Below are 17,481 nucleotides of genomic sequence, written 5' to 3'. Positions count from 1 at the left end.
GAAGACAGTGTTTATTTCTCTCCTCCCCCCAGTTAGTCTAGTTTCTAATTACGTCCTCTGGAATTAATGTCCCCTGGAACATAAGTTTTGGGGACACTGTTTAAAATTATTATGCGTACCTGATAGGTGAGCCACTGTTAAATTTATATATAATATGCTCCTTTAAAAAAAAAACTTTTTACTTTGAAATAATTTCATGCTCACAAGAAAGTTTCAAGATGGTACAATAAAATTCACATTCTCCAAATGTTGATATTTTATCACATCTGCATTATTATTCTCTTTTCTTTCCATTTATTTTTTCCTCAGAAATGTTTCAGGGTAAGCTGCAGACATGATACATCTAAATACTGATACTTTAGTATAATTATCAAATCAAGAAATTAACATTGATATTTATAACACTATTATCTATAGACCTTATTCATATTTCACCAGATGTCCCACAAATGTCCTTTTTAACAAAATGTCATTTTTTTTTGCTCCTGTATCTAATTCAGGATCACATGTTGGATTACATTGTCATATCTCTTCAGTCCATTTTTTTTTTTAAATTAATTAATTAATTAATTTTTGGCTGTGTTGGGTCTTCGTTTCTGTGCGAGGGCTTCCTCTAGCTGAGGCAAGCGGGGGCCACTCTTCATCGCAGTGCGCGGGCCTCTCACTGTCGCGGCCTCTCTTGTTGCGGAGCACAGTCTCCAGACGCACAGGCTCAGTAGTTGTGGCTCACAGGCCCAGCTGCTCCGCGGCATGTGGGATCCTCCCAAACCAGGGCTCGAACCCATGTCCCCTGCACTGGCAGGCAGATATCTCAACCACTGCACCACCAGGGAAGCCCTCTTCAGTCCATTTTAATCTGGAACAGCTTCTCAGTCTTTTATGATTTGGACAGTTTTGAAGAGTACAGGATAGTTATTTTATATCATATGTTTCTATTTGGATTTTTCTGATACTTCTTCATGATGAGAATGAGGTTATGCATTTTAGACAGAAATAGCAGGTAGGTGGTATTACTGCATGCTATCAGGAGACATAGATGTTAATTTGTCTCATAACTGGTGGTGTGGACTTTGATCAGTTGGTAAAGGTGGTGTCCACCATGCTTTCCCACTGTAAAGTTACTATTTTTCCCATTAAACAATTTTTAAAAACAGGTAACATTATGACTCATACAGATTTTAAAAAATGAACCTGTGTCATAGATTTTATTTAATTCATTATTAGTGAGGGAATCTGTAAGGTGTTATAACCTGTTCAGGGGAGAAGCCAAAGAACAGACATTATAGGTCAGGATTATTGATAAGAATATGCAAACAAAAGTAAATCTTCTGCAGTGGGCAAGGGAAGTCTCTAGAACCTCTATGCATGTAATTTTATGCATGTTCATAGACAAGTTTTTTGCTTTGCAACCGGTTATGTGTAAGTTGCAGTCCTATAAAATAGGTCAAAGGCAATGAATGACTAGAGTCAGATAACAATGTATTCTAGACCAGGCATAGTCTGTAAACTTATGACCCGTATCCAGCCCACCACGTTGTTTTGCAAAGCCCTTGAGATGAACATTTGTAATCGATTTGGTAATTTGGAACACTAACGTTGAACCCCAAATAAGCTAAAAATGTTATCCTCAATCCCTCCCTATCAAATGAATTCTATTCTTTTCATTAGTAGTAGACTATACAAAAAAAATGAGCTCAATTTTTTAATATTTTCACTTTTTAAAAAAATTTATTAATTTATCTATTTTTGGCTGCGTTGGGTCTTCGTTGCCACGCGCGGGCTTTCTCTGGTTTCAGCAAGCGGGGGCTACGCTTCGTTGCAGTGCGGGGGCTTCTCTTGTTGCAGGGCACGGGCTCTAGGTGTACGGGCTTCAATAGTTGTGGCATGCGGGCTCAGTAGTTGTAGTTTGTGGGCTCTAGAGCACAGGCTCAGTAGTTGTGGCACACGGGCTTAGTTGCTCCACGGCATGTGGGATCTTCCCAGACCAGGGCTTGAACCCGTGTCCCCTGTGTTGGCAGGCGGAGTCTTAACCACTCTGCCACCAGGGAAGTCCCTGTATTTTGACTTTTGTCAGTACAGTATTTGTAGAAATTGGTTTTCTCTCTTTTATATGAGTACTCACATAATATCTTCAGTTTTGTCTTGACAAAATAAATATGCCCCTTTTACCTTCTTTTACTTTACCTTTATTTCCTAAGAAAGTGTAATGCATCAAAAAGATGGGTCATCTTAACTGAAATACTGATTCTGGTTTTTTAAAACTTTTAAAATTAGAGCGTTATAGACATGCAGGAAAATGCATAGGTCTCAGTGCACAGCCTGTGTTGGGCTCTGTTCTGATGGCATTGACACCTTGGCCTCTCAGAGCAGTCTGTGGTGCCTTTTTCAGCCTTGAAACAGCTGTGTGTTCTATCTTGGTCCCTTTTCTGTGCATCAGAGCCAGTAAATAAATAATTATTTCCCCCAAGACTCCAGAATCAGAGAGATTTGGGAAATTTGTGTTAATAGGAAAATGATTAGCATATTTAAAAATTCATCAGAGGACACATGTCACAAATGTAAAGATCTGACGTGATTTTTTTTTCAGTTAAGTTTTTACAGTTGCTACAAGATTGAGGTTATAGAACAGACTTAAAAGTGTTTTATATCATCAAATTCTCTATTCTTAACTCTCGTTATTTTGGAAAACAGCACGAGGTAGGTTGTTCTGGCAGCTTTTTGGCTAGCATTTGGGTTTTTGTCAATTTATTTCTGCTTTAAAACAGTCACTAATTATGGTGCCTGCTAAATTAACTGTTGGTAAAGGGATGACTACTTGCATGTATTAAACTCTTCTTTTCCTTTCTCATCTGTTTCCCTTGGGATAAAGACTTATTGTGGGCTCAGTCTGAGTTGTTTTTAAATTTGGGGGGAAATATAATTTTTTTAATAAATATGGGGAAAGTATATTTTAAATAATGAAGGACTTAACAGTTAAGTTTAAAGATGCACAAGGTTTTTTGTATGATTTGTCTTGTTAGAGGTTTAAGTTTGAGGAGAAAGAAAAATAATCAGTATGTAAATAATTATCCTTTTACAAAATAAGGAAACATGCTCAGTGGTGCACCACAATAAGAAATATTAGATTCTGCCCACGGGTTACCTGTGTATACTCAGATCCTAGACTAGTCTAAGGTTTGTTGCCTTCATTTCCATCACTCCTGTTAATTTTTTCAAAACCCCATGTTCCAACTAAGCCAGAATAGTCACTGTTTCTGGAATTCCATGGCAGCTGTAATAGAGAACAGGAAGGCAAGGTTGACTAGTGCTATCAGAAATGGCTTAGATTCACAAGAGAGAAACCTGGACTTAAAATGATAAAGGAAAGACTGAATTCCTCCTGCTCCCATGTAGGCATTACTAATTCGCTAACTAACTGAAGTCTTCAAAAATGTTTAAGTTTTTAAATCATTATGTTCAACAAAGCTTTATTGAGCTTTGACTCTGTACTAGGCCACAAAGGTAATAAAGCATAGTTTCTTCCTTAAGGGGATTTACATCTTGTGGGGACAAGAGACAAGTTAACAGTAATTCAAGTTCAGTATAGTGGATGTCACTTTATTCAGAGGGGGACATATGAAAATTAGAATGACAAAGAGTGAAGGGCTTTTGTTTTGTGTCATCTTGTTTGTGAAAGCCTTTTGAGGTGCTGAGCCCTGTGTATAGGGCCCAACACTGGGAAAACTGCCTTCCAGCCCCTACCTCTTCTTTTCAAGGCGAACCTGCCTCTGCTGCAGCGAGAACTGCTGCACTGTGCTCGGGCCGCCAAGCAGACACCATCCCAGTACCTGGCTCAGCATGAACACCTTCTGCTCAACACAAGTATTGCATCCCCTGCTGACTCTTCTGAGCTGCTCATGGAGGTGCATGGAAATGGAAAGAGGCCCAGTCCAGAGAGGTGAGCAGAGAAGAGCTTTGTCGTCCTTGCTTTTCTGGAACCACTCTGAGCTTTCCCTTTACTTGTGAAAGAAAAACAATTTGATTACTGTGGTGATATGTAGGGATGGACTCTTAGTTTTGCTTTGTCCCAACATCAGGTGGCAATATGCTTCTCAACTCTTTAGATGACTCTGTATACCCCTGCTGATAAATTCTACTTTTGAGCATTCTGTGGGTCCACTGCTCCAGAACCATGAGAAATATAATCTGTTCAAGGCATTTTTTTCTGATACGTGAAGTCTTGTAAAAGTATAACAGTTAATGAATCAGCTTTACTTTGAAGATTGAAATTATATTAATATAATTTATCCTGGAAATTTATGTATGAGTATCTACCGCTATTTTCTATGGTTTGTCAAGGAAGCAACATTTTAATAACAGTGGAAAATTTGTTACAATTGAAGCAAATGACTAAAAACCCTACCAATTCACAAGCGTATTAATTATGTGAGCCTTTTTTCTCCCATATAGAGAATTGTCTCTTTCCAGTACTGACCTCCACAGTAGCAAATTTGACCTTGAAACATTTCTAAATATAGTTGAACCCATAATCCTCCATAGTCCTATCACATAAGAAAATGCTGTCATCTTAGTTTCTCCTTTGCTTCATGAGGTTGAGATGTTTCTGCTTGGTTATGGATAGATTTGACCTCTCTTTTCATGCTGGGATAAATCAGTAATTTCCATTATCTGCCTGGCCCCTGAAGACATTTCAGTTCATGCCTCATCTCAAACCTTTTCTTATCATCTTCCTGTTTGTGAAAGTGCATAGCACAATACATAGCACAAAGTAGGTGCTCGGGCAGTGTTTGCATGAACACTTGTTGACAGGCTCAGACATGTACTTCCCATTCTTCTACAGGCGGGAAGAGAGCAGTTTTGAAAGAGATACAATTCCTCCTGAGCCTCCTGCCAAGAGAGTGTGTACCATTAGCCCTGCTCCCCGGCACAGTCCTGCCCTTACTGTGCCCCTCATGAATCCTGGGGGCCAGTTCCATCCTACTCCTCCACCTCTTCAGCACTATACCTTAGAAGATATTGCAACTTCCCACCTATATCGTGAACCCAACAAGATGCTAGAACATCGAGAAGTTCGTGATAGACACCACAATCTTAGTAAGTGGCATAAGCAGCATGGTAATGATTTAAATTCAGATTGAATCCATGGGTTTCTTTCCTGCTCAGTGATAAAGCAAAATACTATCATCATTGCTTTTTTCCACTGATAAGCTAAAACAATATTATACATTAAAAAGAATGTTAGAGTTATAGTATTCTCATTTGAAATTGATCTCAATTCACACCTTGTTGCTGTTATCATTATATGATAGAAGTAGGCTAAACATATTTTCGGAAATACACAATGAAGCATTTAAGAATAAAGGGATATTACTTATTCTGATATGGTTCAGAAGAAAAATAGAGAATGACAAAGCGAATGAGGTAAAAATATTCACGTTTAGGAAATCTGGGTGAAGGGTGTGTGAGAATTCTTTATTCTTGCAACATTTCTGTAAGTCTGAGTTTATTTCAGAATAAAATGTTTTTAAAATTAAACAAGAAAGTTGTAAAACATGTGGTCTTAAGAGGTGAAAGTGCAGAGACATTTAGGTCAGAGGTAAGGCATACCTAAATTTAAATCTTGGCTCTGCATTCTAACTAGCTCTGTGATCTTATGCAAGTTGCTTAGGCTCTCTGTGCCTCAGATTACACATATCTAAAATGGAGAAGGACTTCCCTGGTGGCACAGTGGTTGAGAATCCACCTGCCAATGCAGGGGACATGGGTTCGATCCCTGGGCCGGGAAGATCCCACATGCCGCGGAGCAACTAAGCTGTGTGCCACAACTACTGAGCCTGCGCTTTAGAGCCCGCAAGCCACAACTACTGAGCCCATGCACTGCAACTACTGAAGCCTGTGCGCCTAGAGCCCATGCTCCGCAACAAGAGAAGCCACCGCGATGAGAAGTGTGTGCGCCGCAACAAAGAGTAGCCTCTGCTCGCCACAACTAGAGAAAGCCAGCACACAGAAATGAAGACCCAACGCAGCCAAAAAAACCCAAAAAATTTATAAAAAAAAATAAAATGGAGAGAACACCACCTCCTGTGCTGGGTAATTGTCACATTTGGACTGCCTGGCATACGCATCCTCAGTAACCATTAAATTTAAGAAAAAACAAAAAGGCCCCTAGCAGACCTCACCCGAGATCAGTTTTGAACAAAGCTCCTTGTCAAAACTCAAATAAGTTTACTGTAGAAGGTTCTTTGTAGTTTAACTGCGGAGATATGTCAGAGCAGAGAACCAAAGGGCTGCTAGTTTCCAGAATTGGCCCTGCATTTCCATCTGTGGGTTGCCCTGTGGAGTAAAAAGTTGCAAAACATTTGCCTGTCCCCCCTTCTGACTTAGACTCACTAGCATCTTTCAGAGGCTCGGACCACAGTAGGGCCCTGGCTTCATGCAGTAGTAGCTGAATGGTATGGGCCACGACAGCAGTGGTGTTCTCAGCTGCCAACATTTACTGAGTCTTAAGTACTTAGATTGTGGTATATGTACATTATCTCTTTTAATCCTCACACATAGGATTCCATGGAGTTTATGCCTTTTTATACATGATGACAGAACTATGGCCAGAATCACATAGCTAGAAAGTGGCAGAGACAAGATTCTGACCCCAGTTTTCTGATGCCGAGAGCTTGCGTACATTCCCAGTGTGCTATGATGGCTCCCTTAGCAGCTGTCCTGTATGGTTCTTATGTTAAAAATTCGCCTTCCTATTGATTTCTTCTATATTCATACACATTTTTTGCCAGTTGAATTCGTTACCTTCTAAGAGAAGTATGCTAAAAACTAGCTAGAACTGCATTTTGGTCAGATTTTCCTTTTATTTCTAACAGTTTTAGAAAAAGGTTTTTTCATCTTGAAGTGTTCTACTTGAAAGACCTTTAATCCTCTACCTTGAAGGTTTATTTTACAGTCAATCATTTGCTTTCCAGGCTGGTTATAGATTCCTTAATTTTCCCCAGTCCTCTTTTGAAAATGTATGCCCTAGTACAGTAGTTCTTACCAAATCATTTCCCACCCCCCACTTTTAAACAAATAAACTGTAACACTCCCCCAATTTACTCTCCTAAAATGAAATTTATGGATACTATAGCCTACCTTAGTCCCATAATTTTAGGATCAATATTCTAAAGTATAATACATAAGAAAGTATTTTATAATATATTAGTGCTCAGGCATGACTACACAAGAAGATATGATGAAATAAGCAGATGGTTGCACAAATACAGAATCACTATGAATACAACAGCTGTAAATTCAGACTGATATCAGGTGTGTTACATTGACAGTTCAGATACTATGAGCAGTGTTGCCATGTGTGACATGATTTTCAAAGTAGTGGATAATTCAGTATATCCTTGATTCACACAGTCATTGCATTCATGCAAATTTCAGTAACGTATATCAAAAACCATGCAAAAAATTATACCTTGGTTAATACTAAGTTGTTTCCACGTACTTGTACAGCACCAGCTCTGTTTGTGGTGGTTAAGCACTTGCATTGTGCCACAACCTTACCAACATTTAGTATGATTGACAATTTAATATTTTCCAATATATAGATGTGGAACCATCTTAGTGAAGATTTTATTTACCCTGTGTGACTACGTATAAGTTTGAATGTCTTTTTATATGTTTATGGATCATCTGTACTTTTTTGTCTGGGGCATACCTATTTATTTATTTCTCTTACCTGTTTTTCTTTTGGGCTATTTGTCTTTCATAATTGATTTGTAGGAGTTTTTTAATACATTCTGAATAGTGATTTCTTGTTGGTTTTATGTCATTTTGTGGTTTTATATCATTGTGAGTCATTGGCCTTAATAGTGTGCTCATAGTTGGTATGAATGTATTTGTGTTTACTTGGTAGAATTCTGTTTACTGTATTCTTACCTCTATCTTCAAATTTAATCTAATTTCTAATAGGTCTAAATGGAGGCTATCAAGATGAGTTGGTAGACCACCGTTTGACAGAAAGGGAATGGGCTGATGAATGGAAACATCTTGATCATGTAAGAATCTTACAGTGTATAGTTTTCCTAACTACTTGTTACTTTTAATTCTTAATGTTACTGAGAGTAAGAGTGTGTATGCTTGAAGTGAACTAACCAGAGCTACAGTGTCTTTGCAATAAAAGCTGATTTATCTACTACCGCCCCAGCTAGAGAGCTAAGAGTAACTCCCAAATCTTTGTAGTGGGGTGATCACTTGAGGTCATAACCAAGTGAAGCCATGCAGTATAATGGTTAAAAACATAGGCTTATGAGTTTTAGGACCCAGCTTTGCCACTTCTACCTCTGTGATGGGCAGGTTCTTTCACCATTTTTAGCCTCAACTTTTATATCTTAAAAACAATAATGCTATATTATTTGAATTCATGGGGGTTGTAATGATATGCAAGGTGCTTATCACAGGGCCTGGTATAATAAATGGAGTGTTAAATAAATGGAGCTTCTCCAAATACAAATGAGAATTAGTACACTGGCACAGAATGTAAACTCTGCCCCATTGGAAAAGAGAGTTTCCCCTCTCACTAAAAAGGGAAGAGAAGATGTAACACCTGCTTGAAATATACATACAGTAGCTTTTCCTTCCTGAGTGATGTTGTCTCTGAACGTAATTCTCTGATTGCATTCTTATGTAAATCTCCTGCTTTAGGCAGAGATATAATGTGTTTTCACCATACTCTTTAAAGAACCATATTGTGATGAAACTGGCTGCTTCAACCATGATGAATCCAAAAAGTATTATTTTGAAATCTTAAAAATTGTGTGTATATATTTAAAGAGAAATAATAAGAAAGGCTTTCAAATATAAACTTGATATTGCTAAATCTGTAAGCTTCTTAAACCTTTATTCTTTATATTTTGTTTACCTGTCCTTGATTTTCAATGTTGATTGTATGAATGTCCTCATCCCATGGCTCTGCCTGACTTCTTTCCTGGCTCAGGCCCTGAACTGCATTATGGAAATGGTAGAGAAAACAAGACGCTCCATGGCAGTCCTGAGGCGCTGTCAGGAATCAGATCGTGAAGAACTCAACTACTGGAAAAGACGGTACAATGAAAACACAGAGATGAGGAAAACAGGGAGTGAGTTGGTCTCCAGGCAGCACAGTCCTGGGAGCGCAGATTCTCTCAGCAATGGTAAGGGGAGAATCACTTCAGTTGACAAGGGAGGCTTTTTATATATCTTTGTTGTTGTTGTTGTTGTTGTTTTTTATTTTTGAGACTTTTTATATTTTACTTTAAAAGGAAGATGGTACTAGATTGTGGAATTAGAAAGACCTTGGTAATTATAAAAAATATGTCAAGGACTCAGTATTTGGCATGTTCAAGAAATACCCTCTTCCCCACATAGAATGAGAATGTTTGTCATTTGGTTCTGTTTTCAACTCTATACTGTATATAAGTGCTGAGTGATGATCAAAGAATGTTTGGATGTTAAATTCAGCCTGACTGAATGTACTTGGGACTCTCATGTACATCACATTCATTCCTCACGGTAGCCCTAAAAAGCTTCACCTCAGCTTCCATCCCCCTTTCCCCATTCCGTATCTAGAAAATTACCATTTATTAACCTCTGCCTGGACAAAAAAATGAAAAGTTTTACTGTACCAAGCTGGATTGTGCCTTCCTGCCTTTTCCCACCCTGAAGCAGCAGAGATATGAACAATTGTTGAGCTCTCAATCCAGGATACATCCAGGACACCACAGCTATTCCTCCAAAAATGTTCCCTCACATTGACCTAGTAACTGAAGAGGCACCCTATCCAAAGGCATGGCTAAATGAGGGGCCACCTGTGATCAGACTCTTTCCCCACCCACCCACTTCAAGCTCCCAGTTTTCCCCAGGGAGAATGACTCCTCTTATGGCAAACCTAGCATATTCCACAGAAGACAGCCATTAGTCTCAAAAAGACTACCAAAAAAATTGAGGCAAAGACATTGGTAACTAAGGGATTGCTCTCCCCCACCCTACCCACAGAGGTGACTCTTGAGCCAACCATAGATTAGCAACATTGTGTGGAATATCCAGCACAGCAGGACATCAAATACTTACAGTACAATTCTTTTAAAAGGAACCTCAAGCTAATTCTCAGGTATCTCTCACCATCTGAACCTTCACAAATACTCCCTGTCACAGCTCACAGAAACTTACTTACCCTAACTTCACCACCCGAATCACAAACCTTCCATCGAAGCTCTGCAAGTGAGGGTGTAGAGTGCAGAGTGAGCGTGGTCCTGAGTCGGCTCCTCTCCAGCCGGGACTGCAGGTCTTGCTGGTGTTGTTTAGAAACACTGCTTTGCATTGAGGGTTTAGCTAGGGTGACTATGGCTATCGTCCTGTCGTAACTATTACCAGCACATCTCTTACTCTCGAAAATGAGGACAATTGGGATGATAAATTATATTGTCACTACAGGTTACCTCTTCATGGATCCTAGGGTTTCCTCCCCTCAGGTTTCTCAGGGCACTGTCAATCTGTCTGACTTAAACAGTATCTTTCAGTATCTTTATTTATGCATATTATACATATTTAGTATTTTTATTTCATTGTTTATTTCTCTTATAGTACATTTGTTGCATGCATTGTAGAAGGAAATCATAATATCCTAAACAAGTGAGCTACTCAGTGTGGACCAAAACCACTCCAAAAACTACTTGTTAGTGGTCTGTGATGATACGAGGAGCTTGCACAGGATGGATCAGGCACCGCTTGCTTCACTCTAGGAAGAGACTGCTACACTAAGCAGCTCACTTAGAGACGTCGTTGTTTTGCTTGCATTCTGCATAAGCTCCTTATCTCTTCAGGGACTAATAACGGTTTGCAGACCAGCACTTTGAGCAGCACTGTCTGTACTGGGCAATGTTTGGGGGCGTAGCACACAAACATACTCACCAGTGACTTTTCAGTAGTTAGATAAGTAGTGTTTTAAATGTTTGACGTTATATAGAAACCTCTGGTGGATTGTTATTTAAGTATTTAATATTTATGTGTTTTGGTGATTTAGAGAGAACTTGAATGGACTTTGGATGACATTATTATTTTCCCCATTTAAAATAATGGAATGTAGGTTTCCTCTGTCTGAAAATTTGTGGTTCACAATATTTTCAGGAACAGATTTTGGTCAGGGATGCATGAAAGGAAAGTATTTTGGTATTTTATTTAAGGACACATAAATAAGTATGAAAACAATAAGGAAAAACAAGAAAATGATTATCACAGAATTCCAGAGAATAGTTTCCTCTGGGTATGTGGCATGGAGGATGTTGATGACGTAGAGTGCAGAGTGAGCTCTAATGATCTTTATCAGCTATTAGGACAGGATTACAAGTCCAGCTGGCATTATTTAAACATTACTATGGCTTACACTACTCACTTCTTGGGGATTTGGGGTTGCCAAAAGTGTTTTCTATCTTAATCTGGAGGTTTTTGTGTTTTCACTTTATAATTTTTCATTAAATTGTACATTAGTATTTTTATGAACTTGTTAGCATCTAATATTTTGCAATTAAAGTTTTGTTTTTTTTAAAAGAAGGAAATAAACTGACTCAGCTATCGGTTTTCCCCAGTTTTTCCTGAGAATGAGAGTCACCTGGGTGTTTATTAGAAATACACATTCTAGACCTTTCCCTGGAGGTTATGATTCAAGGACCCAGGAATCTGAATATATATATATATATATATATATATATATATATATATATATGTTTAATGAGTCCAATAATCAGGCAATTTTGGGAAAGCTGCCTGCAGTTAAGTCCACAGTCAGGGGGCTTTCATGGAGCTTTTTAGTGGCTTGCATTCATATGACCAAACTCTAGAGGTAAGCCTCTAATAAAGGTGGAGACCAAAATCAAGAAACAGAAATGTGAGTTAACAGCAGCTTCTCAGAGAAAGGAAAACTTAAAAACATATGTTGTTAAAAAAAAAAAAAAATGTTGTTAATATCCATAGAGAGAAAAAGATTTTAAAAAACCTAGAGGATCCATCAAACTCATATCCAAATCATGAGTTTCAGAAACAGTGAACAGAAAGGAAAAATAAAATAGTTACTGAAATTCTTTTTAAATTTTACCCAGAACTGAAAGACAGCATTCCAGCTTGAACCAGTCTATCAAGTAAACAACACAGTGGAAGAAACAGATTTACCAATTAGCATCATTGAAAGCTGGAAGACAATGAAAGGAAAATTATTTTAACCTAGAATTCTGTATGCAACCAAAACAATTGTTAGATTAATAACCCACAATTTAAGGGGAAAAAAAAATGCACCTCCCATCTACCTTTATCATGGTGTTTACCGCATTTGGGTAGGATGTGCCCCAACACAGGGAAGTAAACCATAAAGTGGAGAAAACATGGAATTGATAAAACAGGATGCAACCGAGAAAGAGAGGAATGGAATCCCTGGGATATTTGGTAGGGTCCCAAACAACAGTGGGACATTCCAGGCTGAAACAGTCCAGAAAGCAGCCAGTTCAGACAGGAATAGCCCATCAGCTTGCTGGAGATTTTTTCTAGAAAAGGAAATTTATAAAATATTTACACCACAGGATGAGAATTTGAGATTGAGTTAGAAATAATTACATAAGAAACTTAGCACATGAATAAATCAGTTATTAGCTCTAAGAAAAACAAAAACTTGTTCAGGAAGATAAAAAGATTCATAGAGGGACTTCCCTGGTGGCGCAGTTGTTAAGAATCCTCCTGCCAATGCAGGGGACATGGGTTCGAGCCCTGGTCTGGGAAGATCCCACATGCTGCGGAGCAACTAAGCCCGTGCGCCACAACTACTGAGCCTGCGCTCTAGAGCCTGTGCGCCACAACTACTGGAGCCCACGTGCCACAACTACTGAAGCTGATGCGCCTAGAGCCTGTGCTCAGCACCAAGAGAAGCCACCGCAATGAGAAGCCTGCCCACTGTAACGAAGGGTAGCCCCCACTCGCTGCAACTAGAGAGAAAGCCCGCGCACAGCAACGAAGACCCAACACAGCCAAAAATAAATAAATAAAATTTATAAAAACAAAAAAGATTCATAGAATATGAACCACATGACTCAGCTGTGATTAGCATTTACATTGAGTACTGTAAATGTTGACTATTGATGTAACAGAATTTGAGTATATCTCTGTTTGGGGGAGGGGAAGGAGAAGGAATTGTTATTGTGTCTGGTGGGCTGGGGGGAGGTTAAAAGAGAATGAATTCTTTCCTTCTGAAATGGCTAATCAGTCAATAATGCCTGCAACTTGAAAGATCAAGATGTACCAATATTGGAAGAATCAACTAAAAAGGACACTTTACCATTGTTACAACAGAAAATATATATATGACCTACAGAGAGGTGATGCTCCTAGTGTGGTTTGGGAGACCTTAACCATGAACATTGGGTTCTAAGCCAGGCACTTTTCTTCAGTAGTTAGCCCTGGATACCCCCTTAGAACCCATCTAAGGACCTTTGGAAAACTCCTGATGCCCTGGCCCCACCTCCAGAGATTCTGATTTAATTTGTCTGAGATGGGACCTGGTCTCCAGGAGCTGAGAACCATTCCTTTATGTACATTATCACTTAATTCTCAGAGCAACCTCATGAGGTAGCTATCTTTTTCTTTTCCTTTCTTTCTTTATTTCTTTCTTTTCTTTTCTTTCTTTCTTTTCTTTCTTTCTTTTCTTCCTTCCTTCCTTCCTTCCATCCTTCCGTCAAACTGTATGGCTCATTGTAGAAAATACAGAAACATAAAGAATTTACTAGTTTATCATCCCACTGAAGAGTTTTGGGATGTGTCTGAGAATTCTGGATTACAACTTTGTATTGATTTCTTTGAAAACATAACTTCATATTAAGCATGTTTCTCACATCATTGAGGATTTTATGAATATAATTTTAATGACTATACTATAGTATTCCACCATGGAAATAAGCTATAATTTCCTTAAGCCATTCCTATTGTTGAACATTAAGGTTTTTTGCTTGTTGTTTCTTTTTCAGTGAATAATGCAATATTTAAAATCTTTATATGTAGGGATTTTTCCTTTAGGATATATCCTTAGTGAAATTAATGGGTTGTGGATACAGACATTTGTGTTCATTTGATCTTGTTTTATTTTGATGGATGGGATAGCTAATATGGGGTCAAATCTATCATTTTCTTTATGGTTTTCCTTGACCTTGATCCCTACCCAAGGCACAATAAATTTCATCTATATTATATTCAAGTTTTGTGTGTTTGCATGTTAGCTATCCAACTTTTAATTCTCCAGATAGTTTAAATTTTCCTACCATCAGTTGATACCCATCCTTTATCTATTAAAATGAAGTAATTATCAGATGCTAATTTGGTTAAATACTTCAATCTATTTCCTTCATTGATCTTTCTGACTATATTAGTTATCACTTTTAGTAATAATAGCTTATGTGGGCTCTTACTATGTTCCAGCCAGTGCTAATAAGCCTTTTACCTGTGTTTTCAAAACTGCCTATTGAGATATAGGAACTACCATTAGATTTATTTACAGATGGCAAAACTGAGGCTTACATAAGTTAGAAACTTGGCCAAAGTAGTCCTACAGCTATTATGTCAAGATTGTAAGTAGGGGACTTCCCTGGTGGCGCAGTGGTTAAGAATCTGCCTGCCAGTGCAGGGGGCACGGGTTCAAGCCCTGGTCCGGAAGGATCCCACAAGCCATGGAGCAACTGAGCCCGTGTGCCACACCTATTGAGCCTGCGCTCTAGAGCCCACGAGCCACAACAACTGAGCCCACACACCGCAACTACTGAAGCCCATGTGCCCTAGAGCCTGTGCGCCGCAACTACTGAGCCCACGTGCTGCAACTACTGAAGCCCACACGCTCTAGGGCCTGCATGCCGCAACTACTGAGCCCGCATGCTGCAACTGCTGAAGCCCGTGCCTCGCAACAAGAGAAGCCACCACAACGAGAAGCCCGCGCACTGCAACGAAGAGTAGCCCCCGCTCACCGCAACTAGAGAAAGCCCGTGTGCAGCAACGAAGACCCAATGCAGCCAGAAAATAATAATAATAATAAATTTTTAAAATAAATAAATTAATTAACTTAAAAAAGAAAGATTGTAAGTAGGACATTCTATTCCAGAACCAGCACACAATCTTAGTGATTATGATAGCTTCCCAATATAATATCAAACTTATTATTATAGCTTCAGAATGTGTTTTAATATCTGGTAATGTTATATCCACTTCATTTTCTTGGGTGTTTTAATTTCTTTATTCTTTAAATGGAATTTTAAAAAATGAACTGCATTGCAAAAATGTCCAGCATTACGGAAACATATGGATTGTGAAAAATCTTGTCCCCACCCACTTTTTCTCTCCTCTCTTGGGCTCACTTATTAGCAAATTAGTGTGTTCTTAAGGAATTTTCTATGCCTATACTTAAAGATAACTTTTCTCAATTTTTTGTTTTGAAGTTTTTCAAACGCAAAGAAATATTAAAAGAGCAGCACAGTGACCAATGATGTGCCCCATACCTAGATTCACCAGTTTTTCACATTTGCTTTCTCTCTTTATAGATGGGTAGATAGGTAGGTACAGTCTCCCCTAAACCATCATGATACTCCTCCTTAAATGCTTCATTTTGTTTCTTCTAAGAACTAGAGCATTCTCTCACAGAAACACAGTACCATTAGTCCCCCACTTCTGATCCATATATTTGCATTCTCTGTCTGACCTTTGATTAATAGCCTCTGAAACTCTAGTTTTCTTAGTAAATGAGCTGAAAATTTTGGCTTCTGGAAATAACCGTGAAAATGTCCCTAGTTTCCAGGCATGTCCTGACTAAGCCGAGAAGTTCCTTTAGGGTCATTTGCATCCTCCCCTCTTACATCTGTCAGAGAAAGAAAATACTGATGACTGGACAGATACAAAGTTGATGACTGAAATGAAGTGGCTTTTCCTTGTTCGTCAAGGCTTCCCCATGTCCACACAAGTAAGCAAGTATTTCTTCTGTCATTTAACGCCAATGACAGCTTACCTGCACACTCAAACTCTTTTCCTTACAGGTTTTCCTTATTTAAGACTTAGTTGACATTGATGAACTACCTTCTCCTTAGCTTGTGTTACTTTGCCTCTTCTAGTCCTAGATTTTTCCTTGTATTTATTTTATGGATCTTGGGTTTCTAGGTATTTGACAGATGGCCACATGAGTCAGGAACTTACCTATGTGGAAAAGAGTTCATTTCTTCAGTTTTCTTGGCAGTGGTGTTAGCACTTCCTAGAGATCTCAGTCTCACAAAAAGTACTAATACTATCAAAATTTTAAGACATATGGGGTTCCCTTTTGGGGTGATGAAAATGTTCTGGAAATGATGGTTGTACAACATTATGAATGTACTAAATGTCACTGAATTATACACTTTAAAATGGTAAGTTTTATATGTATTTTACACAATTAAAAAAAAAAAACTCGGGGCTTCCCTGGTGGTGCAGTGGTTGAGAATCTGCCTGCTAATGCAGGGGACACGGGTTCGAGCCCTGGTCTGGGAAGATCCCACATGCCGCGGAGCAACTAGGCCCGTGAGCCACAACTACTGAGCCTGCACGTCTGGAGCCTGTGCTCTGCAACAAGACAGGCCGCGATAGTGAGGGGCCCGCGCACCGCGATGAAGAGTGGCCCCCGCTTGCCTCAGCTAGAGGAAGCCCTCGCACAGAAACGAAGACCCAACACAGCCAAATAAATAAATAAATAAATAATAATTAAAGGTGCTAATAATTTAAAAAAAAAAAAACTCATTATCCCCTCAGCTCTGGGGTGATACAGAAGTAGGTTCTCTGTGCTGATAGCTTTTGAAATAGGAGAGATTCCTTTCCTATCCAAGACCAGTTTGCAGCCAATTCTCAGGCATTCTTATAAGGACTAAAGTGCCTCTGGCAAACATTTCATGCCAGGCTGGCCTCCCTTGCCACACTGGGTGTTCCCCCTGGTTCCTCTTTGCACCATGGGTTGATGAGTGTTCAGAACATAAAATCTACTTTTCAGATTAACCTCAACAGAGCATAAGAAAGTGAGTAAGTCTGCTAGCACTGACTCATTTAAAAAAAGTTTTAAAAAACTCAAATTACCTTAATTAGTTTTCATACTTTATAAAACAATGAAAACATTTCTTATAAAACATTATGTCTTATAATCACAATAGATATATATGTTAAAGTCACCCTCCACCCCATCCTTTTCCCAGCAACAGTGTATTTGAAATACACTGTTCCAGATCAGAGTATTTTATTTACTAGTTGCTTTTTTTTTTTTTTTAAAGTTTATAAGCATTTTAAAGGAAACTTCCTTAAATCACATATAAGGATTCAGAGTTGGCAAGAAACAAAAGCCATATTCTGTGACCGATAGAAAGCAGTTGCCAGAGAGCTGAGCATGATGGATACAGTTAAATTGGATACAGACACAGCACA

At 38.7% G+C, this 17,481-nt stretch overlaps 1 protein-coding gene across 6 annotated transcripts in view; it reads left to right on the top strand.

The window, feature by feature from the left end:
- The window catches only part of CBFA2T2 (CBFA2/RUNX1 partner transcriptional co-repressor 2), a 187,446-nt gene that overhangs the window by 156,290 nt on the left and 13,675 nt on the right, over nucleotides 1-17,481 (top strand). For all 6 annotated transcript variants that reach the window (XM_059896550.1, XM_059896549.1, XM_059896552.1 and 3 more), the window contains exons 5-8: nucleotides 3,756-3,937; nucleotides 4,841-5,094; nucleotides 7,966-8,051; nucleotides 8,990-9,185. In XM_059896550.1, the coding sequence (XP_059752533.1) occupies nucleotides 3,756-3,937; nucleotides 4,841-5,094; nucleotides 7,966-8,051; nucleotides 8,990-9,185 (718 nt within the window). The remainder of the gene's footprint in view (nucleotides 1-3,755; nucleotides 3,938-4,840; nucleotides 5,095-7,965; nucleotides 8,052-8,989; nucleotides 9,186-17,481) is intronic.

Source organism: Balaenoptera ricei, chromosome 15 (assembly GCF_028023285.1).
Source record: "Balaenoptera ricei isolate mBalRic1 chromosome 15, mBalRic1.hap2, whole genome shotgun sequence".
In the NCBI taxonomy this organism is placed as follows: Eukaryota; Metazoa; Chordata; class Mammalia; order Artiodactyla; family Balaenopteridae; genus Balaenoptera; species Balaenoptera ricei.
This window is presented reverse-complemented; position numbering and strand designations above follow the sequence as displayed.